Here is a 19,673-nt window from a genome sequence, read left to right as displayed (position 1 = left end):
GGATAATTAAAATGCACTGTAGGTGCTAATGGAAAAACAAACTACCAATTGTGCCTTTTATTGAGGGATTGGTTTGCGTCATATTTACACAGAAATGAACAGCATAGTACGGTATCTGTACTTTACATACTGCAACAATCAAAAAGGTCTATAAATGAGATTAGAAAGATTAAGCTGATAGTAGTTCCATATAAACACATACACATATACACAGACGTACTTTTTCCATGTGGTAACATATTAAGTTTAGAAAAAAAATGTATGGCATACGCAACCAAAGTTCTATAGTTCTGATTCTAAAGTAATTTGTTGTGTAATAACAATAATAACAGTAATTCGTGATAGCAATAAAACCAGCGATATAACAGACCGTTTATGAATGTAGGCCATATCATACAAATAATAAATCAAAGACCAATGAAAGTGTTGAAAGACAAGAGGCTTAACGCGCAGGTTGAGATACGCAATGTCTCCTGCCTGCCGCATCATCTCTGTCAGAATACTTTACTGCCCTCTAGTGGCCATTTAATGCAGCGGCCCATCCTGTATCAGTAAAGGTATCGGTTTGGAATGTTGTCCCCATTATTCAGCGCTCCTACAGTCATTGAAAACCCGTATTATGTAAATATTTGTATCCTCGGTACAGGGCAACTGGGTACAGCTGCAAAGAACACAAAGAGTGACCAGAAAATCATATGGTCAGCGTTCTGTAGAAGTGCAAGTAAATGTTGCATAAAAATACGACCCGGAGGTTGGTCACCAGTGATGGCCCCGACTTTATCCATAGTGCAATTTGTTGGTATCTTGTAAATAACCACACTACAGCTGTATCCAATATCGTGTGGGGGCTAGCACGGTAGAACTCACGGCGAAGCAATCCCTATCGTACTGTCTTAGTACCCTTGATTGTAATATGGGTGGTGTACTTTGAGGTGGTACAGTAAAGTGTTATAATGTAATCCCAAGAACAGCAGGTTCAGCACTCTCAGCAATTGTTTTGCAGAACTGTTGCTTATATTAAAGCCGCACGTGTAACTAACTGCAGACAGTTGCAGAAACACGCATTCATTTATTTATTTTCACGAGTGAAAACAACTAGATAAATGTTACATGCTAGAAGGCGGAACCACAAGATAACTCCGGGTACGTTTGACACCTTGTGCTGTTTGGTAAGATAACTGCACTCATTTTATTTTGTTGTAGCTTGCGCTTATAGATCTGTGTATTGCACACGCTGGGCTAATACACAGTGTACGAACCGAAGTTTTTACATTTTTAACCGCGTTGTCCAGTTTGAGAGCGGACGTTTCTCTGACAGGGCGTGCTTTCTGATGTCAGTCGCAAGCAAGCGCAGGAGGGTTCAATCCACTGCCACTAATTAATTTCCGAGTTGCTCTCTGTGGGGAAAAACAATCTAGGAACCGGACGAAGGTAAGGAAACTTTTTGCTTGTATTAGCCTTTAACAACTGTCGGTCCAAACGTTTTAGAACCGCAGAATTGTCAGGTGGTGAGACTTTAATATTCAGGAAACCCCAACTGCTTTTCTCACTTTCCAAAGAAACGTTATCAGCTAGCTGTCACGCCAGCCGCCTTACGGCGACAAAGTCGCTGCCGGTGTGAGCGCACGGTACGCAGCTATCCAAGAACGTAGTCCCGCACCTGCGACTAATGGAAAGCGTAAAGTTCTCTAAAGTTATAGGGAACCCGCAGCGGCGAATGTAAACACACGGGACACTATGAAAACGCACCATGCTTGCAATTTAAATAACCATCGATGCTGTCGCTGTTGTTTGACGATGAGGAAACTTGAAAGTAATGTATGATGTGGGATGAAATAACTCAGTACGTATTTGACATCATGAGTTAAGGCAAATACTATATCATCTGGTAACTACCAGCTGTGTTCATGAGTCTGCCTTAGACTACGCTTTTGGTTTTTTACGCATATGCTTGCTGGTGAAAAACAAGCTCCGTTCAGAGAAGCGTCAAAGTCCACCACCTGTGATACTCCGTTAAACTTTATCTCGGTAGCTGCCAGGTTTATGGGACGTGTGTTTTTGTTCAGATATGCCTACAGATTAATTGTGTTATTCTATTCAACTGATTTGTATTAGCCTACGATATAATTTAGAACTTCATTACAAATACAGGTTGTCTACTGTGGTGTACGCAGGAGTGCGTAGGTGTATTTTCACATGTGTATTTTACATTTAAGTTCTGATCAGCGCTGGGGCACAATTTTCTGCATGAAGCCTATCAGCAGATGCATTATCTTTATACTAGGGTAAACGTAATGTTTTATATACGACGGCGGTCTTGTATGCTTTTAAAAATGTATAGCCTATTTTTTGGTTTTGGAGACGGGGTCTTTAGAACGTTAGATGCGCAAGTGCAAGGCAACATTCTTTATTCCGTTTGCATTGCAGTACCACGCTTAAGACCTTAAGGTTTGAGTGGAATTTCTTGGAGCAAAGGTTCGACTAATCCGGCAATTTGATCGTGCCCAAAGGGTGGGGTGTACAAGTATGTTTGTTTGACAAACGTCAACACTGTCTACAAAGCTGTTGAGAATTTCTGCCATTTTGCATTACCTGGTTAGTGTAATTCAATAACGCATATATTGTGTACAGGCTATAACAGCAAACTACTAGGAATGCTTTCTGAGGCTCCCGCTTCTCAACTTCACTCCTATATAATTTCCTCTAACTAGATTTAATGAAACCCCTGGTAAACATTTAACTGACCCTAAATAGAATATTAGCGTTACGGCTCACTCTTCAGTGTTATGTCAAATTGACAGTGTTTTTGTCCAGGAATGCATACATTTCTGATCACCAGGGGTGTGATCACCATTATGGTGGCAACGTACTGCACTTCTGATATGTTGTGATAAATTACACACGCACACGCACAGTGATATACACGCTGGTACATACATTACTTTGTCTCATTTTGTGAAGTGTGTATGCATGTATTCTTTTGGTATGCCAGCTGCCTTTCTTTTATGACTAATATTTGTTTCCATCCGGACCGCCAGGTGTGTAGCGGAATCTCGCTGCAATGATCGCACCCAAAACATGGGCAACATCATCACATAGACTGATACGGAGCTAGAACACGAAGCATGAGATTCCAAAGTTCCAGCGTAAAGACCCTATTTACTTAATTCGATTTCAAGCGCCGGAAAACAACCATGGCACGTTACCCTCAGACTCACGGAAAAAATTTGGCTCGTTTTAGTGACTATTGGTGTTGCAGGATGGAGAGTGGATCCAATGGAGTGCACATTAAAGTTAATAAGTGAAAACATTGCTGAGGGGGTTATTCGGGGTTATTCTTTATTCTTTACAGTATCCGAGTATTATTGTACTCTGCAACTTTCATTAGGTGTCAAGTGAACAGTAATTTATCAAACATTAGAGCACACCATCCTTTAACTCATTGCAAGCCAGATAATGTAGACCGGCTTCAAGGTCAGAAGTTATCTTTAGTCTTATGTAGGGATTTGGGAATGAAGGTGCGCTTGTGATGCAATGAAATACATGCTGTCATTAGGCACACAACATTGTCCTACTACCAACAGCCTAGAGCCACCAAACTTATATTACCACATGGTATTAAGCACTGACAAAAGCTTATACTGCTGCCAGGCAGTACTCCAATTCCAAGCCCAATTTAAATGTTTGGGTGGGGCTACAAAGACTCAAACACTGGCCCCGCTTGGTACATGTGAACATTTTTCACAAACCTGAACTCTGTGTGAGGTCAACATTTAACATTCCAAGGGAGCATATTCCACAATCTACATTTACTCTGACAAGATCCCTAACTGAAATCACTTCCCAGCAGTAAATATGAATCTGTTGTCAGAGACCACGTAATCATGAGAGGGCACTTCAAATATGAACTTAAGCAGTACCACAGTACAGCCTCTATGCATATCAGAGTAGCACTGTGCAGTTATTACAGTTTATTTTGGAGTGTTTCTCGTCATACAGCTAAGCCTGTTTGCTGCGGGCCAATCTGTGTGTTTGGCCAAAGAGTGCAAAACTGTGCCTACTATTGTGTATGTTAAAGGCTCAGGATGCGTGTGGAGAATAGATCCTGCAAACACAGCATGTGTTTTTCAGCCAGCTGTGAGTCTTATCTCTGGGCATACGATGGAGAGAAGGAAAGGATAGAATTGTGGGTTCAGGACTGTAACTGGTGGATAGCCAGTGGTGGCCAACCTGACAAAGAGTAGGAGCCAGAATTCTGCAGAATTTAGTGGAGCAAAGTCTTTAATTATACTGGGAACTGTCCATTGTTTTTGTTTTAAATTTTCCATCCAGGTATTTCTTTTTTCTTCTCTCTTTTTTGCCTCCTACTTTTGGAATCACCAGATGTACTTTAGGTTCATCGCACCACAAAGCCCACTACCCTCTCCCTGAGCGCCCTCTCTGCCCTTTAATATACTGTACATGCACCAAACTACAAGTCCCACAATGCACCTGGGCAGCAAACAACAAGTGGAGGATAGCAGGTGATGAGTGGCAGGGTGGTGAGAGAGGACAGGACAGGACTAGGGTAGGCAGGATAAGGTGATCCATCAAACCGATAAGCACCTGTCTGTGTCCTTCCTCAATGAGTTAGCTGAGTGCAGCATGTCTTTAAATTGTACTATCATTTGGGGGAAATTAGCAGAAAGGTATGAGACCTAACTAACCTTCAGAATAATGTAGAAGGAAACTCCTGACATTTACATCTGGCCTGGTGCAGCATAGATCAGAAAATTATGATGTAGGAGAGAGTGTTGGTAGTTATATATGCACCTATAGATGATGGTTTCAAAATATGCGCTATAGGAGATGTGTTTTTTTCTGTTTGTTCTTTTCTTCGTTTCCTGTATCTATATAAAGCAAAATGTTTCCTGTAGTTCTTGTCCTTGGGGCCAGCCAGAGAGGGTTAACTTCATCTGTATTTGCATTGTCTCATTTATTACCTGTTCCATGTATCACATTCCTGCAGTGTACTCATGGTGGTTTCACTCAGAGTTAAAGGAAACATGAAATTAAGGGAATTTGACCTAAGGAAAGGATCTTTGTTTTGTCCCTTCTCAGAAGTGTGTTTGGTGAAAGTTTGACAGTGAATTACATAGGACAGCCAGTACCACATATTTGCTTTGTGTGTTTGTGTGTAATCATAGAGTGTGCTGGGACACTGAAGTGCAAAGCTCAAAGGAAATTACGTCCAAGATCTCTGTAAACTAAACATTGTCACCTTACACTGTCTCACAGGGGTCATTGTAAAATAAGAGGAGGATGCTGCATCCTAATGTTCTTAACTGTGACTCATAAATCAACACAAGTATTACAAACACTCCTTGTTTTATTCATTTTGTTATTATTGCTGAACCCACCAAACTGTGTTTGTGAAGAAAAAAAAGTAACACACTTGCTTAATCTTGGGTCTAAGTTAAGGACAGGAGTTTGACTGTATGACCGATACCAGGCCGTAGTCACACTCTTGAGATATTGAGGTATTTTGTCTAGGTCATATTGACTGTGCAAGATGAATGCACTGAAAAACTAGGAACTGAAAAGTTGGGTAAGAGGTCATTCAAGAGAAAGATCTGAATAAACAGACACCAGACCCCCTTATAGGAGAAATAATCCCCTGGAGTTTTGTCCTTGGTTTAACATAACATTTATTCTCTTTGAACCAGCTTGTTCTGCTCTCCCGTGCAAACTGTATTAATTTAGAACTGATCAGAACTGAGGAGTTGTTATGAAGTCATTTGCGGGATATATCCCAGAGCATGGATACACACTCTAGACTATGGTACAGCCATAAAAAGGAGCTGTCTGAATCAGTGCAGCAAAGTTTTGAAGTACATCAAGCAATAAGAAATAAAAAGCTCTAAGTAAAGCTACCCTTTACTGAATATATGGCCAGCCATTATACAGTAAGTAGGTACTCAGTGGACAAAATATAGGAGAGGAAGGAGTCTAGCTTAGAACAAGAAATTGTCCCATCAGTACTTTTGAGGCAATGCATTTGAAAATTTGACACAATAAGGTATCTGTGGCGTGTTACCTGCTGTGTGAGTGCTACTCCTTCCTGCCCCAGTCTCTTCTTGATGAAATTTGTGCATCAGTCTAAGCAGTTCTATACTAACATTTTTATACTGAAATTCATTAGGTATGAATTTCCGGACAGTTAAAATGTGAAGGCTGCCATTGATGTGATTGTAGCAGTGCTTTTATTTGGAGGCTTGGAGTCTGATGAGAGGATCAGACCTGGCCCTGAGCTGAGGCTGTTGACCCTCCTGTGTGGACGTAAACAGGAAAATGAAAGGGAGGATGGAGCGGAGGAGAGATGCAGTGAACAGCTGACATGGTAAGTGGAACTTTTATAGTTGTGCACAGGACTATAGTGTAGGTTTGGTTAATTGCACAGGGATTGTCTGAAAATTCTCCTCCCGAATCTTGGTTTGGAACTTAAATATACAGTGTAGTCAGCGTGGCTGGCTGCTTATGTCGGTGAGCAGAGTCAGTGGGCCAGACTGATTAACCTGCACTGGCTCCCTATGAAGGCCTGCGTTCTGTTCTGGCCCTATGCTTATCTGTGTTGTTGAGCCACACTGGTGTTTCTCTCCGGTCCACAGCCTCCATTCCGCTGCCCATAAGTAAAACCAAGCTCTCCTCCAAGGGAGAATGCACATTCACTGAATTCTGCTGCCACAAAAAGTCCGAAGCTTATTTTAGCCCAATTACTAACAGTAAACTTTTTTTGTTTCTTTTAGTTGTATTTATAGGCTGCTTCATTACTTCTATCATTGTATGTGTCTGGACATTGGGTTTCTCAGTATTGCTATTACTATGGCAACTATCAATGATGATAATACTAATACTAAAACTGATGCTGTTACTATTAGGACTACTACTACTAGTAATAATAATAATAATAATACGTGTGTAATAATACAATGTGTGTGTGTGTGTGTGCGCGCGCGCGCGTGTGTCTGCACATGCAGACAGCTCAAGTGCAAATGTAAAAGTTTCATTTGGAAGCTAATTCCTGTAAAATCCCTTTGAAGTCTTTCCTAAGTCCAGTTCTTTACAGCTCCATAAAAGGAGAAGTTTAGCTGATTTCAGACACGAAGGCATGTACCTCGTGAATCGTGTTGCCATGGTTATGTTAGGTATTTATACTCTACTTTTTTCCCCATATAATGTCAGATATGTGGACCGATAGGCACTCCTGATTTTAAGCGATGTTTGCATGTGGAACTCATGGCAGAAGCATTTGTCTGTACCTACCATCAGACACCAAAAACACCTATTTGATTCTATAGGTTTTGAGTAAAAAAAAAACAATGTGAGCAAGGAGACAGTCTGCTCCTGTTCAAAAAAGAAGAAGGAGCTAAACTTTCAGGATCATGGGAAAAAACCCATGTTAATAACAGCAGGTGCGGACATACATGCTTTTAAACTGAAATGAGCCAGGTTAAACAGGCATTAGTTAACAAGTCTCCACCTAGTTTAGTCAACAGTTCTGACAAACTTCATTATCGTCTTTGGCAAATACATTCAGGAGCCAGTGTATGTGATGTCTTCAAGAAGGTCAATATTTGTCCGTCTTCTGTTTTTCTATTGGATGAATTGTCAGCATATAGTGGGGTGACCTTTCTGTAATCTGAATGTTTAAATGAGCCTTTCCAATTAAACATGAACATCTCTCAAACACATCGCTATGTTTTATTGTTTGTACCCTTTATGGCTGAAGAAGACCTAATTACACTTGATAATGTATGATGTTGTCATAACAGCAAATTGTCAACTTTTTGGTGTGATGTTGGAAAAAAGGACTGAAATAAGACATTATCTAATAGTATTGTTCATTATTCATGTTATTCTTCTTCTTAGTGTTATTCTTGTTAACATTTGTAATAATTAATCATTCATAATGGAAAATTACAGCTTGTACTGAAGAAATATTATGATAATAACAAGTCAAGAAGATGAATGAATAAGAGAATGCGTACAAAATGCAGTGATAGACATGTTTCCATGCTAATTGCACATTATTGATTCTTCAACAAAGATTCAGAAAAGAATTCAAATAAAACAATTAGAATGCCATCTTAACAGTTTACTTCCAATCTAATCTTTTCATTGACATGAAGCAAAATTGGTTTAAGGAAAGGAGATGGGTCTGTTTTGATATCACGTAAGTGAAGTCAGCATGATTTGATTGTCAAAACAAAAGCAGCATTCATACATGAGACCCAATAGCTTGTTTTCAAAGTGTGTGAAGCTCCTCAGACTGCCAGCTGACAGTGTGTTGTCACATGCTCCGTGTGACCAGTCAGAGGCCAACCTGCTCAGGGGTTCACTGGGCCCTGTGGGATTGGTTTGGGGAAATCACACAGTATTTCCCATGGATGCTGAACTGCAGGAATTCAGCATGGGTCAGTGCCATTCAAAGGCTTCTATCACTCATTCAGAGGCTCTGATGCAGAGAGACCAGTTTACAAAATGAGATACTCATACTTACCAATATGAGTAGGAATAGACATATATCATATCATACAGATAATAATAATGTGAAGAAGAAGAAAAGGAGGAGGAGGAAGAAGAGGAATAAATTTGACACGTGTAGGCCCTTCAGACAGAGAGATTACTGTCCAAGGTGCTTTGCAGTGCAATCCAGACAAGCATAGCATTTCATATAAATAAATAAAATGGAAAACAATAAAATTTAATTGTATTAATTGTATATTAATTTAAAATTAATATAATTATGAAGTAAATGAATTATCCACACATTTGGAATTTAATAAGAAACAACAGATTATAAAATACATTTTTGGGGATCTTATTTCAAAAAAGAGAGACCTTTTGGAGAAAAAAAGATGTGTTGCATGAGTAGGGTGTTCCTACTGTGGATTGTGTACCTACGTGTATGTGTGTGTGTGTGTGTGTGTGCGCCTACGTGTGTGTGTGTGTGTGTGTGTGTGTGTGTGTGTGCGCCTACGTGTGTGTGTGTGTGTGTGTGTGCGTGTGTGTGCGTCTGTGTGTGTGCGTCTGTGTGTGTGCGTCTGTGTGTGCACAGTGTTTACAGTATAGGGTTGTCTGTGTTCCAGGCGCTGGGTGTTGGTCGGTCGCTCGGCATTGTGGGCAGAGGGAGGCTGGAGGATGAGCAGAACAGCACTGGGCCCTATAGAGAGGAAGGACCCCTAACCACTGCCATAGCACCTGTCCAGAGGTCAGCGATGTGCCCGCATCTGACGAGGCCTTGAGCTCCAACATCGCCGAGGACAGCGGCGGACCCCATCGTCTACTCCACGGGTCTGACCACACGCTGGGAGCCGGCGACCCCGCGGGGGTCAGAGAGGGGCGGGGCGTCACCATGATCGACCTGAGCTATCTGACGGAGGAGGAGCAGGAGATGATTATGGCCGTGCTGAAGAGGGATGCGGAGCTGAAGCGGGCGGAGGAGGAACGAGTGAGGTGCGTTCTGTCCCGGACACCACCAGCTGTGTTACAAAGCGGCAGCACTTTCTGTCTGTCCCAGTCACTGCCTGCTGTGTTAGAATTAGCCGGCGTGCTGCACAGGATTGTGGGTGCTGTAGTGTTTTCTCTCCCTGTTCCAGTCGCTGCCAGCAGTCAGGGCGGTGCGGTGTGAAAGGGACCGGCAAACTCAGAAGGGTGGAGGTTTGATTCTCAGGCGTGGCATTCCTGCTGTACGCTGGAGCTGCTGCCTCAGTAAATATCTAGCTGTAGGAAACAGTTAATGTGTAAAATGTAAGCTGATTAAGTCACCCTAAGTAAATGGGGTCTAAGTGTGTTCTGGCTGCACACACACACACACACACGTCTGTATATCATATACATCTATATATTTATACAGAAAACTAACTTCTGAGATGTGCCTTCTGACTCAAAGTTCTTGGGTGCGCAATCCTGCTAGCACAGTGTCAAGAATCAGGTCAAGCAAGTTGTTTCTTCTTTGCTGTAATGTAATAAAGATAGCTGGAATCTCCCTCATTCAGATCCAAAAAAGCCAAGCAAACAGCTCCGTACTGGCAAGATAAAAGGTTTAAAGCTGTCCCCAGAACACTACATATTCCCAGACGGGAACATAATGAATTGTGTTTAGTGCGGTTGTGTGTACTGCTCTGAGAGGACTGGGGTATGTGGAGGCTGACTGTGAGACCTCTCTCTCTCCTCAGCTGGTTTCCCAGCGTGCAGGCACGGCCCCACTGAACCTGGTGTTAAAAGGATTAAGTCTGTGCTTGTGTAATAACGTACCAGGTCCCTTTCACATGACCAGTGCAGTTTCACACAAGATAAAAGAAAATTGGCCAGCACCCATAAATAAATGAGTAAAGGAGACGAGACACAAGCTCATTGGAAACCTGAACCCAAATGCACATTTTCCGTGAAATGGAAATGGGTCTCACAGCTGTGTTTCTACAGCAGAAAAAGCCACATTACTATGACTACAGTTTTTTGAATGCATTGGTCGTATTTATTTTCCATGTTAAAGCATGCAATATTCTGTTGTTTTATTTTTGGGCAGGATCTGTGTGCTAAAATACTGATGCTATGACTTGCAGTAAGAAGAATGTGGTTGAGGTATAACACAGATGTGCTAACTGTGCTAACTGTTGTCATATTTATGATATTTTGTTGGTTATGCATTTAGATCATGTTGTGTATATGTTCACTTTGTGCACAGTTGACCATGTTTTACCTGAAGACTCAACTATATTAAATATGATAACAAAACCCTCACGCCTTGAAAACAGTTTAGCCTGCTTTAGGTGTAAAATAGCTAGAATGTCTCTTAAAATAGAACAAATATTCTCATTGATGCAGAGGAGAATATTATGCATTGGTTACAGAATATAACCCATTGGTTAACTAATGATCCTAATTGAATCCTGTTGTTTTATGGCAAAATATGGCCTGTATTCTGAATAAGAAATTGTTGTGTAAGTGCTCTAAATAAGAAACTACGTATATGAACTGAATGCACAGTTGCAAAACACTCCCTGTTAAAGAGCATTACTTTGTCTTCATTGTCTCCCTCCTTTCTTTAATATTAAGGTCTGTTTTTGCAAAGCACTGCCAATGCCTTCCTATCAGGGAGTTCTTTTGCCAAGTTTAATTATCCATAAAAGTGACAGCTCCCACCGAGATAAACCTGGTGATATACCAGACAAACCAGGCCAAGCACCTTTGCCATTATGACACATCTTTGAAATAAAACTGTCCTCTTCAAAAGGTGTTGCAAACCATAGCAAATGTTTTAATGTGAACTGTGAAAGATTACCAGTATTGAATGGGTGTATGATGATGATGATATCAGTGATGATGAAGATGATGCCAATGACAAAAAAGAACAAGATTGTGATTATGACAGTAATGAAAATGATGATGATGTTGATAAGAATGAGGAAGATTAGTGGATAGCAGGGAAAGTTGTGCTGTTCAAATGTTGAAATGTGCCTCACTGAGCTGCAAATCCTAAAGAATCTCAATATCAGGAATTCATGCCATCTGCTCTTTTCTTAAATAATCCAGTGTTTCTGCAGATTTCTGCAGAATGCTGGAAATGACATTAAATCCTTTTGAAACATTTCTACCAGGAACACGCAATAAATTATTGACTGGACTCTACTGATATTAATGTTTTATTAGATTAAGGCCATACCTGTCTGCCACCGATTTAGCTAAACATCATACATGATTCAACTCCAGAAATATTGATTGATATATTTAATGTTGATATTATATGTATGCTTATCTATCTGAAGAAACCGATAACTTTTGTCAATGAACTAATATTTCTTCAGCAGATACTTTCATGAAGTTTGTTTGAACGATCAGAAAGGAGACTTGTACCTCAGGCATCCAGCAGTTTGCTCATGAGGGAGTCACACTGTATTTTGAGAAGTTGATAGGAGAACTGTTTAAAGATATTTTGTAATCAGTAAACTGTGTTTGCCAGCTTTTGATTCTGCATGTTCTTGCATGCGTTTGATGATGGAGTTTTCAGGCAGTGTTGCTTCAAGACAAGTTATTACCAATATATGGTAGTATCCAGTATTTTCCATTCTGATTAATGAATAAAAATGGTTTTACTGAATGTTATAGCATTAATGAAACAAGAAGGAAAATGACCACTCATTTTTGTTGTTTCTGTTTATTTATTGTTGCAGAAAACTTCTCAAAAAATCTCATGCTAAGTTTAGTAATGACAGCTCTGCTCTCTCTCATTAAAATCATCTCAGGAAATTAGCTTTCACCTCAGAGAATGTCAGCTATTTGTTTACAAGAGCTTCATTGTACGAGCACCTTATTGGGTTAGAGGCTTCTCCCCAGACGTGGCAAGGGGCTACTTTTTCTCCTTGAAGCTCATGAATAGGTGGCACCTCACAGAGCTGGTCATATGCTGTACGCTACAAGTAAATTATGTTAAAGAAATTAGACGAAGAATGATTTGAAACACGTCCTCATGTTGAACTTGATGAAGGCCACAAATGCCTCCCCCCCCATCCAGTTTGTTTTTGTGTGGTGAATGCAGGCCTTTGATTTTGCTTTGTGTCCCTTCTGTTCTCAGGCAGTTGCAGACTCTGCTGCCCGACAGGGGGAAGCTGAAGTACATGACCGGGGAGTGGTTTTATGAGGCCAAGTCTCAGAGGCACCTGGACCGGATCCACGGGTCGGACATCATCAGAGCCTCCATGAAGCAAAGGAAACCAATGACGCTGTGTGAGTCTGTCACCCAGAGCCTTCATCAGAGGCCTCTGAAAAGATGTATTTTAGGCCACTAATTCAAAGGGTGAGAAAAAAAGACATAGGAGAATTTCCCCAGCTTTTTCTTTTATAGTTGAAAAACATACTCAATTAAGTTTCTGGGACAAGCTTTTAACTTCCTGCCAAGGGTCCTCTACTGATTCTAATTAGTTTCCCATAGGCAATATATTTTTATTTTGTTAAGCTGAAGTTTTTACTTTTTCACTTTTATTTTTTGAACTTTCAGTGGTTATTAAGCCTTCTTCTGGGGTCAAATGCTCCTGCATTTTACATTGTCTCCCTCCTTCTTAATATTAGACCAGAGTTGAGGTCGATTCCAATTTCAATTCAGTCAATTCAAGAATTGAACTGAAACTCAATTCATTAATTGAAAAATCTTAATAGCAATAGATGGGGATTTTCAAGTTACAGAATTGAATTCCAGCTCATTCACTGAATTGATTGGATTGAATTTGAATCACCCCCAAATCTGGATCAAACAATATCCATTTGATTAATGAGTTTTTATCACTTGTTTGATTACTTCCCTTGATGTAGTGACACTTATGCTGCTCCGTTGCAGCCTATGAGTTTAACTTTAACAGACAATAGTAGATAAGGTTCCACTCTAATGGGTCAGTACCATTGTGGGAGGGTTATGATCCTTTTCTCCACTTGTAAAACAGCAGACCGAGGAATGCAGTTTGGGCTGAAACAGGCTGGCAAGGCCAAAAAGAATTCTCTTTGTGTATGTTGTGGCAGAATGAAATCATATACTTAGATAAAGAATCATATTCTTCACAAAAGAGCCTGGGATGCCAGTGTATTGTTATGGGGAGCAGCAGCATCCACAGAAATCCAAGAGAGAAGCTGAAGAATCTGGGTCGCCTTTTTGGTTTTGTGTCCTTGTGCCTCGGTGATCCTTTGAATTCCGCTGCGCTATCAGTGTTGGCTATCATTACAGCTTTTACACTTAGAATGCAAATGCATTGTCTTTCTCAGATGCTCTTGTTATGACAAGATCTGTCTATGCATGTCTGTCAACACAGGGCTGAACCCCCAAAGCAGATTTCAGACTAAAGATGGACTGATTTATTTTAACACTCTACTGAAACATTCTGCCTAGTACAGCTAGCACTATGTATTATGAATAAAAAAATATCATTTAATTCATATCCTTATATCACACGATACTGCTCACCTTGGTAGGGGCCTCTACATATGATAAAGTGCAAGATATTTGGTGGCGAACTTGAAGGAGAAATAGTGCAGTGAGATGGCTTTGTGAAGATCACACGCGTGCGTCTCTAGCTTGTTGCTCAGGTGTAGTGCGAAATCCGATGTGAAGGAGCAGGGCTGTAACCCAAAGGTTATAGGTTTGATTCCCAGGTGGGACAGTACTTTTTTACCTGTGAGCAGATTAGCCAACCCAGAGTGCATCAGTAAATATTGAGCTGTATGAACGGAGGCTATGATGCTATGATGGGAATATGCTCAGCAATCAACTAAGCAAAGGTACAGTTCACACCCTGCCTTCCGTTCTCTCTGGGCTTCTAGTGGACCTGACCCAGTCATGGATGGAGAAGTCCAGCACGGCCAGCAATGGGAACCAGGACATCCCACCAGAACCTTTGGTACCCAAAGAGGACCCGCCAGCAGAGCCAAAGGAGGAGAGGTGACCTTTGACGTCCTTCAGGCCACAGTGACCCATACCCTGACCTCTGAGCACAGCCACTCATGGCTGTGGGGTGTGGAGGTCTACATACACTTTCCACCTGCTGTTATCCCAACACGTGGTGATGGAATCCTTTCACTTTTCAACCGTATTCCCTAAAAGTATTTCGTAATTCTGCCGTTCCTACTCAGAGCTGTTACAGTTCTTTTAAAGCATTGCAGAACCTTGAGGACAATTATGTTTTAATCACTATTGTAGGACAATAAAATCCAGAGAGAGAGAGAGAGAGATGGTATGGGTATATCACATCACTACTGGCTGATATTGTGCAAAATCAAAGCATTTGTGTTGAAAGCGTTATTTAATATTTATGTGTGCTTTGTCTTTGTTTTTTTGTTTTTTGTTGTATCTGGGTCAAAGGCCACCCAACTTAAAGCATTACTCTCCCCTCCACCCCCCCCCAACTACACACACACACACACACGCACACACACTTACACAGATGAAATGAGTAATATCTCTAGTCATAAATTGCTCAATAACCTGCGGTCTGTTTGAGTTTTGATGTTGATTGTGAGCCAGCAGGACGTGGCGTGGAGGCAGGTGTGGAATAGCTCTGTTTGTCTCTGAAGGGAGGGTCAGTGTAAGAAAACACTCAGAAACAGGAAGTGATGTGGAAACATGTGAGTGTGTGTGTGTGTGTGTGTTTGTGACATCACTCCTTGCTTGTCTGTTCAGGTGTGTGTCTTTGAGGTGTGTCTGTCTTGTGACTGTCCTAAGAGAGCCATGACTCACAGTGAATAAACAGAGGCGTTACTTACAGAAGTCCGGTCGCCTGAGCCTAAGGCAAAGCAAAGTGTGGCATCAGGGAACAGAACTATCCCTGAGAGTCTGCACGAGTTACAGTAGCCTTTCCCTTTGACGGATGCTGTGACCGTAAGCGTACCTAATGATTTTAGGTGCAAAAAAAGAATGCACACCCAAACATCCTTTTGTGTAAAATGAAAACGCAGGTCTGCAGAGTATACGTCCATACTCTAAGAACACGTGTCACATACAGCACAGCATGTACAGGTCTGCTGTTCCTATTGAATCCGCTACGCTCTCCAAGGTTGCCTATTTTAAACTCTCGAGTTTCATTCTTTTATTCAAGACACATTTCTGTGGAGTAGAATTACCGAGGGTGCCAAATAAAGAAACTCTCAACGGCAGCAGCCTGCCTCTTCCACGAACCAATTCTCTGTCCACCCATTGGCCCATTTAGTAATTAACATAAAGGATGTTATATAAGTAAATACACATAGGCATTTGGAATATTCCAGCAATCTGGCTTTTACACTGTGAGAGATTTCAGAGCCCAGTCTCAGGAAGAAACAGACAGATTGAAGCAAAGGAGTAGTCACAGTCAAAAGACTTTGACTGACAGCAGTGTGGTGTAGTGGTAAGGAGCAGGGCCTGTAACCAAAACGTTGCTGGTTCGATTCCTCAATGGGGCACCGTTGTACTATTGGGCAAGGTACTTAACCCACAATTGCCCCAGTAAATATCCAGTTTTATAAATAGATAAAATTGTAACCTACTGTATGCAAGTTGCTCTGGATAAGAGAACCAGCTAAATGACAATAATGTAATGTAATGTAATGTAACTTAGCATATACAGAAATGCATTCTCTCCCTGAACAATGCATTTGAGTTGAGATGAAGCCAGAATATTTCGGAAGCACCGGATAACACAGAATAACACCACTCTTCCACTCTTTGCTGTGCAGAGTGCCAGGGTATGGTTTGAGGATGAGGGAACTGAGGTTATGAGCTGGCCATGACAGACTTCCTAGGCAAATTCCATTCAGAACCGAGGAACCTAAGTAGAATCCTGGGAATATCCCTGGAGCTCTGCATTGCTGGAAACATCACACTGGACGCACTGCCACAAACATGTGTACTGATCTTGTTTAACAGCATGTCACGCAAGTGTGAAACCATTAACGCTAAAGGGCATCCACAGACAAACAATGTGTTGAAAACATGTAATCAACATTAGTTGTAAAATCACCTCTGTTTCTGGTGAGTTGAAGATGTAATTACATGTTTTTGAAACTGATATTTGCCATGTCATGTGGGGAGTTTCACACACTGTCAGGAGTCCATTACCTGATAGCAACCTTGTACAATCAAGCTCGGGAAATTATTCTTACTTTCTATACATTCATACCATCTATAAATGGTAGGCTAAGCTCTCCTCTTGACCTAAAAAATGTGTCATTTTTTCTGTCTAATTCAAAATGGCTTGAGCCATGAATAACACTCTATTCTGCAGAGTGTGGGAAGATGTGGGAGATGGGGGTTTAGTGCATTCTCTCTGCCTCCCGCTCTCTCACTCTCTCTCTCACTGATCTGGAAGATTCCTGTCTTGTGGAAGGAAGCGGGGAGTCTGGGGGTGTGAGCACCGCGGGGGCCAGTCAGACAGACAGGCCTTGGTCTTGTGCCTCAGAGGTGCACAGTAATCTGCTTCTGGGGTCAGCCCTCACATGCTCCGTTCATTAGACTCCTCTCATATGAGAAACGCCATTAAGCTTCACCTGAAAGGGCAATCAATCACACAGACATCACTGCACAATAAGAACTAACTCTGCTCATAAAAAAGGACAAAAAAGGACAAAAAGTTTTTATTGTAATTAGTTACCAATTAAGTTACCAAAATAAATGGCAGAAATTTGAAATGGAGATACCTGCTGTAGAGATGTTTGAATTTACAGGAAACGAATGGTCAGAATTGAAGACTTGATAAGATACAGCATCATCAGTTTCCTGTAACTTGGCTATTTGACTCTTGGCTGTATTTTAACATCTCTGTGACAAGGTTGTCCTCCTTGCAGGGAAAGTGATGTCTCCCCAGACCCACAGCCAGACAGACTGAAGCTAGCACTGCGATCCCCTGCCAAGGTTGGTAAAGACTCACAGCACAAAACCATCTTCACGCTTTTTTCCTCATTTCTGTCCCAAGAATCAGGCTCCTCAATTATGGGTTTATTAAAGATCCTTTCTGGATGGCAAAATATAAATAAGACATCTAAATAAAAGGTAAAATATGAGAGAAACCATTGATTGCAATATGCCTTATTCACTTAATTAAGCAACACATTTCAACCCTACACTCTTTGTCAGACAGAAAAAGAGAGAATGAGGCAGTTAAAGACACAGAGAAAGACGGCAAGGTCGAAACGCTTTGCTTATCTCTGCATTACACATTCAATGCCATTCCTTTTCAGTTCATTTTTGTTGTCACCTGCATGTGCGCACTCCACAGGTGCACGCACAGAGCCATATTCAACTTGATAAAAACCCTCTTTTCAATCAACAGCTGATCTCCTATTTTACTTTAGAATCTGCAGGTGCCTCGTTCCAGCAGTGTGCCTGTGTCTATCATCAGCTTTGGTCTCAGACGTAAATGCACCAGAGAGGGAGATGAATACTGTTGTGTTTATTCTCTTTCCGGCAGCAAAGGCACAACCCGTTCAACACTGTGCCGGTTGAGCTGGAGGCTCCCGGGGACACTGAGGAGCAGCTGAATGGAGCCGTGGAGCCACGGGAGACACCTGAAGGGGGTGAGAGCTCGCGGGGTAACGCCCGCAGCGGGACACGTGTCTCTGAGAATGCCCGATCTGATGGAAGAGGCGGACATTCCTGTCTGGTAGACAGGGGTCCCCTGCAGACTTGCCACAGGTGCTGCACTGTGGCGAATCTCAGATCATTCCCAGATGTACCATGGCACTGTGAGGGGGATTTTTGCAATTACCTGTTTTTGTACATTTTTTATATTTACTTTCAGACAGGAAGTACAGCAGATGTTCTAAGTCCGGCATGCATGCAGATAATAAAATGCAACATATGTAAAGAATTTATCTATTTATATTAATGTGTTTTTATAAAAGATTTTTAAAAACATGACATTATTAGTTGTGCTTCAAGTGTATGGAACAGTGGAAAGTGTGCATTGCTTTTAAAAAGATTTGTGAGACATTCTCCACTTAGGAATGGTGCATGTTCATATTTCATATTTGTGATGTTTTGTTGCTGTTTCCTCAGAGTGGAAGTGGCTTGTATCAGTTAGAACCTGATGATTTAGCCTCAGGATCTTACTTGGTTATGCAAGTGTATTACATTACATGCATTTTGTATTGAATGGATGACTTAAAGGACAGGCTATCAGACATATTCCTGGTTAACTGATCCCATTGAGAGCCATGCGTTTTACTGTTACTAAAATATACTTACTATTTCTTAGCTTTGGCAGCTTGTATTGCCCATGGTTGTTCTCCCAGCATGTATCTGTGCGTGTGTGTGTGTGTGTGTGTGTGTGTGTGTGCATGCCTCAGTAACTGAATAGTTCTGTTTTCACCTTATACATTGGTTAGAATAGGCTTAAGGAAATTGGAAAGAGTAGGGATCTGTCTTGGGTGTTGGCTGAAGAGATAACATATGGCATGATGTTTACCTCACAGTAGTAGAGAATAGCAGTGTATACTGTATTACAGATTACAGAAATAACACAACAGTTTCCATTCAAAGGTTATAATGCATATGTAATTTTTGACTTCTTATGCTTTACAAATAGATTTCCAGACAAAGCTACGTGAATATGTAATAATGTCAAGAAATGACATGTACATGTAAATTTAAGATAATCAGCGATTGCTCATTTGTATATCTGAACGATGCAGCCTTTCTGATTCTTATGATATAATCCTGGCGTACTTCTGAGTTGAGAAACTCAACAGCTTTGGAATGTGTTGTTTATATGTGCAATTGCTTAACAGGGCTGAATAGTTTTATAATTCAAATCAGTTTTGTCAAAGAACTTTATTCATATTTCAAAGGCTTTTTTGTAACATAGTGAAATTATATGGGATTAACACACAAGTGAGGCCTGGTCAGGGCATTTTCACAGTTTTACGTTTTCTCCGCTGAATGCATTCCACACTTGTTTCTGCTGAAGGAACAAACAGATTATAGCTTGTATAGAGGTTGGCATGCATCTCTGGCAGTAAGCTGCCCTCATGACTATACCACTCTGTGCAGACAGAACGATGGAAGTCTCAGTGTGTTGATTGGCTCAGGAATGGAAAACACAAGATGGTGGTCAAACTTTAGTTAAAAACTATGCCTTGAAAAAAACATTTGTTGGGCTGCATTTCTCTGAATTCATGAA

The 19,673-nt window shown here is 41.1% G+C and overlaps 1 protein-coding gene across 4 annotated transcripts in view; it reads left to right on the top strand.

Moving 5' to 3' along the window:
* The first annotated feature begins 1,260 nt into the window (after positions 1–1,260).
* LOC118783085 (synaptotagmin-like protein 2) overlaps positions 1,261–19,673 on the top strand; it is a 33,233-nt gene continuing 14,820 nt past the window's right edge. For all 4 annotated transcript variants that reach the window (XM_036536776.1, XM_036536774.1, XM_036536775.1 and 1 more), the window contains exons 1-6: positions 1,261–1,431; positions 9,129–9,495; positions 12,614–12,765; positions 14,347–14,464; positions 17,341–17,407; positions 17,964–18,069. In XM_036536776.1, coding sequence (XP_036392669.1) covers positions 9,395–9,495; positions 12,614–12,765; positions 14,347–14,464; positions 17,341–17,407; positions 17,964–18,069 — 544 coding nt within the window. In that variant the 5' untranslated portion in view covers positions 1,261–1,431; positions 9,129–9,394. The remainder of the gene's footprint in view (positions 1,432–9,128; positions 9,496–12,613; positions 12,766–14,346; positions 14,465–17,340; positions 17,408–17,963; positions 18,070–19,673) is intronic.

The sequence above is a fragment of the Megalops cyprinoides genome, chromosome 9, assembly GCF_013368585.1.
Source record: "Megalops cyprinoides isolate fMegCyp1 chromosome 9, fMegCyp1.pri, whole genome shotgun sequence".
NCBI lineage: Eukaryota > Metazoa > Chordata > Actinopteri > Elopiformes > Megalopidae > Megalops > Megalops cyprinoides.
This window is presented reverse-complemented; position numbering and strand designations above follow the sequence as displayed.